The 12,147-nt window shown below is 56.9% G+C and overlaps 1 protein-coding gene across 1 annotated transcript; it reads left to right on the forward strand.

The window, feature by feature from the left end:
* SLC17A7 (solute carrier family 17 member 7) lies at positions 1-12,043 on the forward strand. Its single transcript, XM_017882203.1, has 12 exons — positions 1-105; positions 4,416-4,668; positions 5,917-6,035; positions 6,321-6,435; positions 6,514-6,601; positions 7,049-7,135; positions 7,227-7,369; positions 8,454-8,603; positions 8,763-8,895; positions 9,983-10,093; positions 10,290-10,417; positions 10,620-12,043. The coding sequence occupies exons 1-12, from the start codon at positions 44-46 to the stop codon at positions 10,911-10,913; spliced, it is 1,683 nt and encodes a 560-aa protein (XP_017737692.1). The 5' UTR covers positions 1-43; the 3' UTR covers positions 10,914-12,043.
* The last annotated feature ends 104 nt before the right edge of the window (positions 12,044-12,147 follow it).

Below are 12,147 nucleotides of genomic sequence, written 5' to 3' on the forward strand. Positions count from 1 at the left end.
CGGGGGGGAACCGGCGGGGTGACCCGCGGCAGGAGCCGCCACCATGGAGTTCCGCCAGGAGGAGTTTCGGAAGCTAGCGGGTCGTGCTCTCGGGAAGCTGCACCGGTGAGCCTGGCAGGGGTCCCGGGAGAAGAAGAGTGGGAGGATCCGAGGAGGATGCTAATTCCCACCTGGGCGCAGACTGACAGATGAACGGGCGATACCCCGGCATGGGGGTCCACCCATCTGTCCAGTTTTCTCCCGTGGGCTCCGACGGCGCCGTTCTCCCTGGTCGAGCCTTGTCCATTATCCTGTTCATTTTTCTGCACTCCACCCCACCCTGCTCCACTCTTTCTCTGGTGCTGTAAATCCCTCTCTCCCGGGTCTCTGGCTCCCTCCCCCACCACTTCTGCGTCTCTGTCCCCGTCTCTTTCTGGATGTCTCTGCCTCCTTTCTCTCTGGGTCTCCGTCTCCCTCTTTTTCTAGATCTCCACTCCCTTCTCTCTGGGCCCCTCCTTCTCCCTAGATCTCTGCCTCCGCTTCTTTGCGCCTCTGTGCCTCTCTCTCTGGTTCTCTGGCCATTACTCTCACTGGATCTCTATCAACCCCTGACTCGGAGTCTCTGTTCCCCTCTCTCTGGGTCTCTCCTCTTCCCTGAATCTCTGGTCCCCACTTCTCTGGATCCCTGTCCCCGTCTCGGGGTTTTAATTCTCCCACCATGGGTCTCTCCGTCTCTCTGTGTCTCTTCCCGTTTCTGTCTGGCATGGAGTTTAATCTGCAGCTAAAGCGGATTGGGGCTCATAGCTCGTTGTCCTTGAGGGGGTTAAGCTGGATAGAAGAAGTCAGAGCACCCTGGGTCCCTGGGAGAGAAAGGAGTTAGAGACCGAAAATTTCGGCTCCTGGGGTAGAACAGCCTTCCCAAAGGATATAGGCTGGAGTTGAGAGGGACTCCCTCCCAACCAGGTTGATGACCCCAGTGACCCGAGTGTCCCTCAGGATAACCTGGACACCTCCCCACAAGCTCTCACCCCCAACTCCAGCTTTGGCTCTAAGTCAGATAAATTACTCAGCTGCGGAAAAGCCTAAAAATATATCTGGCCACAGTGCACGAAGGAGATGGCCTCATCAGCACCATGCCCCTGCCGCCATGCCCTCAGGCCCTGTCCCCTTGGGCCACAGCCCTGACCCTGTCTTTCACTGAGCTTCAGTCCACCTCACTAGGCCATGGGGTGCTTTGCTAAGTCTAACATCAGTCTTGCTTGCTGCAGATCACCTCTTAGCTCCAAAGTTACCCCACCCTCTAGTAACATAAGAGACAAGAATAAGGCTGGACAGAAATGGGGGGGGGGGGCAGGAGGATGGCGCAGTGACGGAGGTTGGCGGTGGAGGGGAAGCTGAGATAACCTCACCCCTTCTTTTTCCAATTTTCCAGCCCCTCCCCACCCTTTTTCTCGCCTCCTTTCACGAGTTTCTCAAAATACATCAGTGTGAAGTCAGGAGAGTGAGAGAGAGAGAGAAAGAGACGTGCTGGTGGAGGGGGCTGGGGGGTGGCAGCGGGAGGGATGTGTACCTCAGGCCCCCTCCCTCAGTCTCTGCCTGTTTCTCAACTGTGCTTGGGTTTCTCACAGTCAATCTCTCCTGACTCTTACCTCTCTGAGTTACCTCTTGGGTCCCCAGAGACCCCCGGGCTCTGGCCAGGACCATCAGCAGGGAGTTTGTGCAGAGAAGAGCATTTGCTTCCAATGCCTGGGGTTTGCTCTGATGGTTGGAGGGAGAGGGGTATACCCCATATTAGAGAGAACACGTTGATCACATTTAATCCTCTAGACAAAGATGGGGAAACTGAGGCTCCTTTCTGGGGCTGGGGGGATCAGTGAATGAGTACAAGCTCTATGATTTGAACCCAGGTCGGTCTCCTCCCAAGCCTAGAACAGAGATCTTCCTTGAGATGAGTGATGCCACAGCTGGTGGGGAGCTTCCTTGCACCCAGGGCAACTTGGGACAAGGACATGGGGGAACGGATGCTGGAAAGAAGAGAACCCAAGGTGCCTCCTTTCTGAGAGCCGGGTCTTGGGCAGGGGGATGCCGAGGGCCATTAGGGGATCAGGTCCCATTGCTGTTCTTGTGAAGTCTGTGATCTTGGAGTGCTACTTCAGCTCCCCGAGCCTCAGTTGCCTTAGTTGTACAATGGGAAGAGAAGAGAGAGCAGGGACATAAGGAGACACAGACGTAGGGGAGTGGACAGAGATCCTGAGAGAAGCACAGAGAGAGAGAAGTTGAGACATCTCGATTTGGGGTAATGGCCTCCTAAGTGTTGCTTTTCCTCATTGCCAAGTCCCCAGGCCTGAGTTGGCTTCCAGGGAAGGGAGGGGGTTTCCATCCAGGGTCTCCCCTCTCTGTCCTTGTCCCCTGCAAAGCATCAGGGACACCTTCATCTCTGCATCCTTGGTCCTCTTGCTCTAAAATGATTGATATCACCTTGAAGTTCCCTCTTGCATTCTCTTGCATTTTTGCCCTTGCCCTCATTTTATAGATGTGGGATACTGAGACCCCCTGTTTAGACAGCCTTGATTAGAGATCTGACATCTCCTCATATTAACAAGGAATCTCACATTTCAGGGGCTGCAATCACATCTTGAGTTTCAGGGTCAAATATCATCTGATGTCAACCTGGGTCAAAGTCTAATCTCATTGGGTGACGTGTTCTGATGGGTAGGGGGAGTTCCTACCATCCTCTACTATTTATCCTAGTGGCTTCAGTCCCTCCTATCTCTGGCTGTCTGTCGTCTTCCTCTTGTGGTCTCATTCCTACTCCTTCTGGGTTCTGTCCACTCCCCGGCTTCTCCCACCCCTGTTTCTTAACTGCCCCTCCCCACCTCCTTAAGTTCTAGGATGGGGAGGGGTTGCTGTGTTCTCGCAGCTCTTCCACCTCCCTCCCCCTGGACCGTCTGGCTGTTCCTTCCTCCCCCGTCCCAGTCTCCCTCGCCTCCATCTGTTCCAGCCCCTTCCTGGGATCCAGCCCGATCCCCTGGCTGCCTACCCACCTCAGAGAAGGGCCGCACCTCACAAATCACGTCCCCAGCCTGCCTATCCTCTGTCTCCCAGACTCTCCATCTTTCTCTTGCATTCTGGATCTCTGTTCTCTTCTCTCTGCATCTATGTCCTATCTCCTGGGTTTCTATCCCTGCCTCTCTTTGGGACTCTGTCTGCTTCCCTCTCTAGGTTTCCACCTCCTCCCTCTCTGGGTCTCTGTCCCCCTATTTCTGGGTCTCTCTCCCCCTCTCTCTGGGTCTTTGTCTCCCTCTCTCTCTGGGTCTCTGTTCCCCTTTCTGGGTCTCTGTCCCTCTCTCTCTCTGGATCTCTGTCCTCCTCTGTCTCTGGGTCTCTGTCCCCCTCTCTCTCTGGGTCTCTGTCCCCCTCTCTCTCTGGGTCTCTGTCCCCTTTCTCTGGGTCTCTGTTCCCCTCTCTCTCTGGGTCTCTGTCCCCCTATGTCTCTGGGTCTCTGTCCCCCTATGTCTGTGGGTCTCTGCTCCCCTGTTACTCTCTCCGTCTCTCCAGGTTTCTGTCTCCTCATCTCTAGATCTCTGTTACCCTTTCTCCCGATCTCTCTCCCTTCTTCTGTCTGTGACCCCCTCTCTCTGGGCCTCTGTACAGCTCCCCTCATCTCTGTCACCCTCTTTTTGGGTCTTTCTACACCTGTCTGAAGGCACCTCTCTCTTTCTGCAGCCTCTCCCTGGGTTTGAGGCAGACCTCCAAATACCCTCTTCGTCATCACAGACTTGATTCTGGATCCAGAACGGGCGGGGGCGAGAGTCACGCTGGGGAATGAGCCAATCCCTCTACCAGGGCCATCTGTCCCCTGCCAGGACACCACCCGCCACTCCCTTCCCTACCCCCTAGGCTGACAGCCTGGGCTCAGGGTTCCCTAGGGATGCCCAGGAGGGGCTGCTGGATTCCCAGGGTCCTGGACATCTCCCCACCCCCTAGCAGACGTGGTTGAGAAGCATCTGTTCTTTTGACACCTTTGCTGAAGCATCTCCTTAGCACCTTTTGCTTCCTCGAATAGACTCTTATCCGGGAGAGGGGGCTGGAGAGTCTTTGAGCCTTGGAGTGGGGGCACGGGCTCTTGAATCCCAAAGAGTTGTCTGGGGTCTAAATCTCCTGAGTTGAATGATTTGACACAGCTGGCAGAGGGGACTGAAGACCCTCAGTGTGAAGAAAGAGGGGGTTGGGAGCCTGAATTCCCGGTCTGAGATGGAGGATTTCTGGATCCCGGGGGGCCAAGGGAGTCAGGGACCTGGACTGTTGGTGAAGGAGGAGGTGCAGGCTTAGAATTCTAGATCTTGAAAAGCAGATTTTGCCCTGGATCCTGTGTCTTGGGGCTGAGGGGGCTGGGGGCCTGGACTTCCGAGTCTCTGGCTCTTGCTGTCCCGCAGTCTTCTGGAGAAGCGGCAGGAAGGCGCGGAGACGCTGGAGCTGAGTGCGGATGGGCGCCCGGTGACCACGCAGACCCGGGACCCGCCGGTGGTGGACTGCACCTGCTTCGGCCTCCCTCGCCGCTATATTATCGCCATCATGAGTGGTCTGGGCTTCTGTATCAGCTTTGGCATCCGCTGCAACCTGGGCGTGGCCATCGTCTCCATGGTCAATAACAGCACGACCCACCGCGGGGGCCACGTGGTGGTGCAGGTAGCTCAAGGCCTGAGTCCTTGCAGAGCCCCGCCCCGCTCACCGACCTCCGCCTACGCCCCCATGACGTCACATTCACCCACCAGACGTCCAGGCCACTCCCCTTCCGAAACGCTGCCGGAATAGCTCCGCCCGATCCGTGTGCCCCTTGGTTCTGACCTCGCCTTAGGGGCAACCTCCGTTTCCTAAGCCCCGTCCTGATCTAAATGAAGTCCCGCCCTTATTTCCAGGGGCTTGACTGAAAAACGTAGAGTCCGCCCCAACATCAGGTTCCCTAGGGGTTGCCTCTGCCCCATTTTGGACCTACTAGCAATTTTGCTCACACCCGTACCCCAAACTCATGTTCCCGGGTCACATCTATTTAATCTCAGTCCCATCCTAGGTTCCTCCCTTAATTTGATCCTTTTTTGAAGCCACTGCCTACGTCCCACTCCATGTGTTCTGTCCCTTATCTGAAGACCCACAGGGTCTCCCAGGCTACGGTGCAGTGGCGCCATTGCTCTGTCGCCCAAGCTGGAGTGCAGTGGCACCATCACTGCAGCCTCGAACTCCTGGGCTCAAGAGACTCTCCTGCCTCAGCCTTCTGAGCAGTAAGCGCGCCAGCATACCCAGCTAACATTTTTATTTTTATCTTTGTAGAGACAAGGTGTCACTATGTTGCCCAGGCTGGTCTCAAACTCCTGGGCTCAAGCGATCCTCCTACCTCGGCCTCCCAGTCCTGGGAGTACAGGCGTGAGCCACCGCGCCCTGTCCTTTGTCTTATTTTAATTTCAGCATACGCCTTGCCTCTGCATCAGAAAAGAGTCCTGATTTGGGGCCTTTGTCCTACCCGAAGCTCCTCCCCTTGCTCCCTTTCAATCTGGTCCGCCCCCTTGGCTGCTTCGAGTCCCTGCCTGGACCCTGTGCAGGTCACTCCGCAAACGCTCATAAGTTGGATAGAAGTAGAGAGAGTCATCATCATACATGGGCCCCTAGGCTTTCACGGAGGCAAGGAAGCAGGCAAAGCAAGGCTTCTAGGTGGTGATGGACCCCGTTGTTAAGGCAGCATAGGCCCTAGCAACGTGGAAGAGCGGAGTTCATAGACTTTAACTGACAGAAAGATAGTGTGAGCTTTGATTGGCAGAAGTTTGGAGGTGGGAGGGGTTCCTTGTTGCTGATAGGTCGAGGCTCTAAGTCTGTGGGTGCTGATTGGTGGAGCGGCAGAGCTTGGGGCAGGGCGGCTGATTTAATGTACGTTTTGGCCCCCAGAAAGCCCAGTTCAGCTGGGATCCAGAGACTGTCGGCCTCATACACGGCTCCTTTTTCTGGGGCTATATTGTCACTCAGATTCCGGGAGGATTTATCTGCCAAAAATTTGCAGCCAACAGGTACAGTGGTGGGGTCTCAAAGTGGGCGGTAACTATAGTTGTGTGCGTGGAGTTAGAGGGCGTGGTCTTGAATTTGGGGGCTGCCTCTGGGAAGTGGGCGGGGCCTGGATTTGAGGGTGGGTCTTAGAGAAAGGTGGGGCTTGCGATTGAGGAAGGTGGAAGTCAGAGAGGTGGTGGGACCTGGGGTCCTGGGGACCACTGGGACTAGCTTGCTGTGGACGGGAAAGGCAGAATCCCGGGCATGGCTGGATAGCTTGGATCCTTTTCTCTGACCCTTCCCATCAGGGTTTTCGGCTTTGCTATTGTGGCAACATCCACTCTAAACATGCTGATACCCTCGGCTGCCCGCGTCCACTATGGCTGTGTCATCTTCGTGAGGATCCTGCAGGGGTTGGTAGAGGTAAATCCCCGCCTGATACGACCCTGCCCTCGCTCGGACCCCACCTTTTCTCAGTGACCTTGGTTTTCTCCTCTTTAGGGCGTCACATACCCCGCCTGCCATGGGATCTGGAGCAAATGGGCCCCACCCTTAGAACGGAGTCGCCTGGCGACGACAGCCTTTTGCGGTGAGAGGACGGGGGATCCTCACTCCTGCATCTGAGGGAGGAGGGGTTGGGGCCTGGACTGTTGGGTCTGAGTGGGGAGGGGCTGGGCCTGGACCCCTGGGCCTGAGGGAGGAGGGGGTAGGCGGGGCTGAACTCCTGTGTCTGAGGGAGGAGGAGACTCTGGACCTTGACTCCCAGGTCTGAGGGAGGAGGGGCTGGGGGCCTAGACTCCTGGGTCTGAGGGAGGAGGAACTGGTGGCCTGGACTCCTGGATCTGAGGGAGGAGGGGCTGGGGGCGTGAACTCTTGTGTCCAAGGGAGGAGGGGCTAGGCCTGGATTCCTGGGTCTGAGGGAGGAGGGGCTGTGGCCTGTAATTCTGTGTCTGGAAAGGTGGGAGTGGTGGGGGGTCCGCACTCCTTGATCTGAGGGAAGATGGGCCTGTTCTCTCCCCCTCATCCTCCCCTTTAGGTTCCTATGCTGGGGCGGTGGTCGCGATGCCCCTCGCCGGGGTCCTTGTGCAGTACTCAGGATGGAGCTCTGTTTTCTACGTCTACGGTGAGGGACCCGGATGCCTAGTTCCGGGTGGCGCTGGGGCTGAGCGGGGCCGGTCCTCACCCCGTTCCCATCCCCCTCCTGACCCCCCCAGGCAGCTTCGGGATCTTCTGGTACCTGTTCTGGCTGCTCGTGTCCTACGAGTCCCCCGCGCTGCATCCCAGCATCTCGGAGGAGGAGCGCAAGTACATCGAGGACGCCATCGGAGAGAGCGCGAAACTCATGAACCCCCTCACGGTCCGGGCCCAAGTCTTCGCGGAAGGGGCGGGGAGAGATAGTAGGCCACGAACCTGCACAGCGTGTAGATCAGGAAGGGTTCCTGCACACTCTAGAGGAGACGGGACTGGAACGCAAAGAGAGGGGCTAGATCCTTGGAGGCGGGTTGCAACCCGCGGAGGACGGGATTCGCAGGTGCTGGGGGCAGGGTTAGATCGGGAGTTGAGCGGGATTAGAACCACTGACGGGGCATGGTTAAAGCCAGCAGAGAAGAGATTAGAATGTGGGGGTTTTGCGGCCGGGCGAGGTGGCTCACGCCTGTAATCCCAGCACTTTGGGAGCCCGAGGCGGGCGGATCACGAGGTCAGGAGATCAAGACCATCCTGGCTAACATGGTGAAACCCCTTCTCTACTAAAATACAAAAAATTAGCCGGGCGTGGTGGCGGGCGCCTGTATTCCCAGCTACTCGGGAGGCTGAGGCAGGAGAATGGCGTGAAACCGGGAGGCGGAACTTGCAGTGAGCCGAGATCGCGCCACCGCACTCCAGCCCGGGCGGCAGAGCGAGACTCCATCTCAAAAAAAAAAAAAAAAAAAAAAGAGAGAATGTGGGGTTTTGCTTAGACCTTGGGTTGAGGCTGTATTTTGGGGCATTTTTGCATAAAAAGAGACTCCTAGGGCAGGCTCAGTGGCTTCCGCCTGCAATCCCAACACTTGGGGGGTGGAGGCTGCAGGATCGCTTGAGCCCGGGAGTTCCGGACCAGCCTGTACAACATGGCGAGAACCCGTCTCTACGCAAAATACAAAATATAAAAGTAAAATAAAATAAAAAAAGGAAAAAGACAGGTCCCTGAGGGGCCCGGACACCTGAGGATCTGAGAGGCTACCATATGGCCAGGACCCCTTCATCACTCAAGGGTCGCCTTCAGGCTAGGATCCCTGGGTCCTTACGGCAACATGGTGTAGCTCGCGCCTTTGGGTCCATAGAAGTTTCAGTGCGGTCGGGATCCTTTGGTCTTCGCAGAACTATACTGGGGTCCCTGAAGAGACGCGGAGAAGCCCTCAGCCCCGCTCTCTGTCTTAGCGGCCCTCCCCTCGCCCCCACAGAAGTTTAGCACTCCCTGGCGGCGCTTCTTCACGTCTATGCCAGTCTACGCCATCATCGTGGCCAACTTCTGCCGCAGCTGGACGTTCTACCTGCTGCTCATCTCCCAGCCCGCCTACTTCGAAGAAGTGTTCGGCTTCGAGATCAGCAAGGTAGAGCCCTGGAGGAGAGGGCGGGGGGCGCGGAGGGGTCGGCGGGAGGGAACTGACTGGGATCCCGAGGCAGGGAGGAGCTGGTGGTGCACCGACTGGGCAGAGACGCCGAGCCGGTGCCCACGAACCCTTGTCTCCCCCATACACCTGTTCTCGCAGGTAGGCCTGGTGTCCGCTCTGCCCCATCTGGTCATGACCATCATCGTGCCCATCGGCGGCCAGATCGCGGACTTCCTGAGGAGCCGCCGTATCATGTCCACCACCAACGTGCGCAAGTTGATGAACTGCGGGGGTGAGTGGGGCGGGGCCTGGGCCGGCTCTAGGACAGCCTGCCTGGGTGGAGCAGAGCGGGATTGAGAGGTGATGGGGCGTGGTTACAGGCGGAAACCATCTAGCCTGCCCCAGGAGTCCCTTTCTATGCAAAGGGTTGTGGCCAACAGGGCGGAGCCGGGGCAGAGCAGGCCTGAATGAAAGGGGCTGTCACGCGGCCGTCCAAGGGCCACCGCGTGGAAGGGCAAGGTGGGCGAGACTTCCTGGGTAGAGCAGAGGCGAGATCAAGTTGGGCCTGGAAGGACAAGGCCTGCGCGAAGTTGGGTGTGGTAGGACATGAACTAGGTGATGAGGAGGCGCTATGAGTAGGGCACCAGGAGAAACAGGGTCTAGGGGGCCTGCTGTCTAACGAGTGGGATTTGCTAGGCGTGATGGCGCGCGCCTGTGGTCCCACTTACTTGGGAGGCTGAGAAGGGAGGATCGCTGGAGCCCAGAAATGCGAGGCTACAGTGAGTTATGATCGCGCCACAGCACTCCAACCTGGGCGACAGAGCAAGACTTTGTTTCTAGAAAAATTAAAATTACAATTAAAAATTTAAAAACAGGCAGGGCATGGTGGCTCACGCCTGTAATCCCAGCACTTTGGGCGGCAGAGGCAGGTGGATCACTTGAGCTCAGGAGTTTGAGACCAGCCTGGGCAACATCGTGAGACTTCGTCTCTTAAAACAAAAATTAAAAATTAAAACCAAAATTAAAACCAAAAATTAAAACCAAAACCAAAAAAACTCATGAGTGGGGATTGAGGGAAAGGTGTGAAGGTGCACAGCAGGGATCCTACGTGTTCGGGGCGTGGCCTAGTCAAGGGGTGGAGCTACGGGAGGGGCGATGGAGCTGGTGGGCGTGGTCAGGGCTGGGTCTTGGAGAAGTAGGTGCCTGGTTAGGGTGGGCGCGGGTGGCGTGGAGGGCGCGAGGAATCCTGGGTGTGGAGGTGGCCAGACTGGGGCGGAGAGAGGCGGTTTGGGGCTGGAGCAGGTCTGGAAGGGTGGTGTGGGGCATCCTGCGCCCCGCTCCGGCCGACACTTAGGAGACGCGGTCCCCCTCCTCCGCAGGCTTCGGCATGGAAGCCACGCTGCTGTTGGTGGTCGGCTACTCGCACTCCAAGGGCGTGGCCATCTCCTTCCTGGTCCTAGCCGTGGGCTTCAGCGGCTTCGCCATCTCTGGTGAGAACCGCGGATCCGCAGCTTGGGGGGACTCTGGTCAGCTCTGTAGGGAACTTCCTGGCTCAGGAACGGGGCCTCTCAGCCTCACAAAAGGTGGAACATGAGTGGCCAGGAGGCGAGAGGGTTGAGAACGTCCCAGTGGGAATCAGTGGAGTGAGATTCCGGTGCGACGTCTTCCGACTTGTCTCTCCGCCAGGGTTTAACGTGAACCACCTGGACATAGCCCCGCGCTACGCCAGCATCCTCATGGGCATCTCCAACGGCGTGGGCACACTGTCGGGGATGGTGTGCCCCATCATCGTGGGGGCCATGACTAAGCATAAGGTCGGTACCGCAGTCCTGACTCACTCGCCCTCCAAGTATGTGCTTGGTACCTAACTGACCACGTGGTGGCGCTGTCTCTGGGGTGCCATTCCTGCCCTTTCGGCCTCTCTGGGTCTCTGCCTCCCTTCCTCTAGGCCGCCCCCTCTCTCCGCCTCTGTTTCTCTGTCCTCCCATTTGACCTCAGCCTTGTTGTCCCCTGCAGACTCGGGAGGAGTGGCAGTACGTGTTCCTAATTGCCTCCCTGGTGCACTATGGAGGTGTCATCTTCTACGGGGTCTTTGCTTCTGGAGAGAAGCAGCCGTGGGCAGAGCCTGAGGAGATGAGCGAGGAGAAGTGTGGATTTGTTGGCCATGACCAGCTGGCTGGCAGTGACGACAGCGAAATGGAGGATGAGGCTGAGCCCCCGGGGGCACCCCCTGCACCACCTCCCTCCTATGGGGCCACACACAGCACATTTCAGCCCCCCAGGCCCCCACCCCCTGTCCGGGACTACTGACCATGTGCCTCCCACTGAATGGCAGTTTCCAGGACCTCCACTCCACTCATCTCTGGCCTGAGTGACAGTGTCAACGAACCCCGCTCCTCTCTGTCCTGCCTCAGGCCTAAGAAGCACTCTCCCTTGTTCCCAGTGCTGTCAAATCCTCTTTCCTTCCCAATTGCCTCTCAGGGGTAGTGAAGCTGCAGACTGACAGTTTCAAGGATACCCAAATTCCCCTAAAGGTTCCCTCTCCACCCGTTCTGCCTCAGTGGTTTCAAATCTCTCCTTTCAGGGCTTTATTTGAATGGACAGTTCAACCTCTTACTCTCTCTTGTGGTTTTGAGGCACCCCCCACCCCCCACTTTCCTTTATCTCCAGGGACTCTCAGGATAACCCTTGAGATCACTCAGCTCCCAGCTCCCCTCTCCTTTCAGAAAAATTCAAGGTCCTCCTCTAGAAGTTTCAAATCTGTCCCAACTCGGTTCTGCATCTTCCAGATTGGCTTAACCAATCACTCGTCCCCCGCCATTCCAGGGATTGATTCTCACCAGCGTTTCTGAGGGAAAATGGCAGTTTCAAGTCCCCCCTTCCTCACCCACTTCACATCTCCCCTACCAGCAGATTCTGCGAAAGCACCAAATTTCCCAAGACCCTCTTCTCCCTAGCTTAGCATAATGTCTGGGGAAACAGCCAAAATCGCAATTTTAACAATATGCCTCTCCACCCCATGCACTTTTCTGACATGGTTTTCAGGTCTAAATAGTGGCTGCTCAAGTCCATGAACTCGAAGGTTTGAAGCCACCACCACTGAACTCCCGCGTGGTGGTTTCATGATGCCCCTTCCCCGATTCCTCGCACTTTATTCTCCTGGGTGGTTTCGAACTACCCTCAGTTTCTCAGTGGCCATTTGTCGTGTCCCTCAGGGGCTTAATGACTCAAAATCTGGGATCCTTCCCCTCTTAGACACCCCTCTTTCAGCTTAGAATTTGGGGAACCTATAGAGAAGTCACAGAATCCCATGAAAGGGAATGGGGCAGGGGACAGGGGTGTTTCTTCCCGGTGCAGGGTTGTGTCTTTGTGTCTCTGTCTCTGTGACTGTAAATCCTGCCCTGCCCCACTCCCAATAAAAGCTTTGGTGTACAGGCTCAGTTGTTCTTGGCTGTGGAGGTCACAGGCATCCTGGTCCCCAGTCCCCTACTCCCTCAGACTGAGGAGTTCAGGCCCCCAGCTCCTCCTTCCTCAGTTCCAGGGA

Source organism: Rhinopithecus bieti, unplaced genomic scaffold (genome assembly GCF_001698545.2).
Source record: "Rhinopithecus bieti isolate Rb0 unplaced genomic scaffold, ASM169854v2 scaffold_12070, whole genome shotgun sequence".
Taxonomy (NCBI): Eukaryota; Metazoa; Chordata; class Mammalia; order Primates; family Cercopithecidae; genus Rhinopithecus; species Rhinopithecus bieti.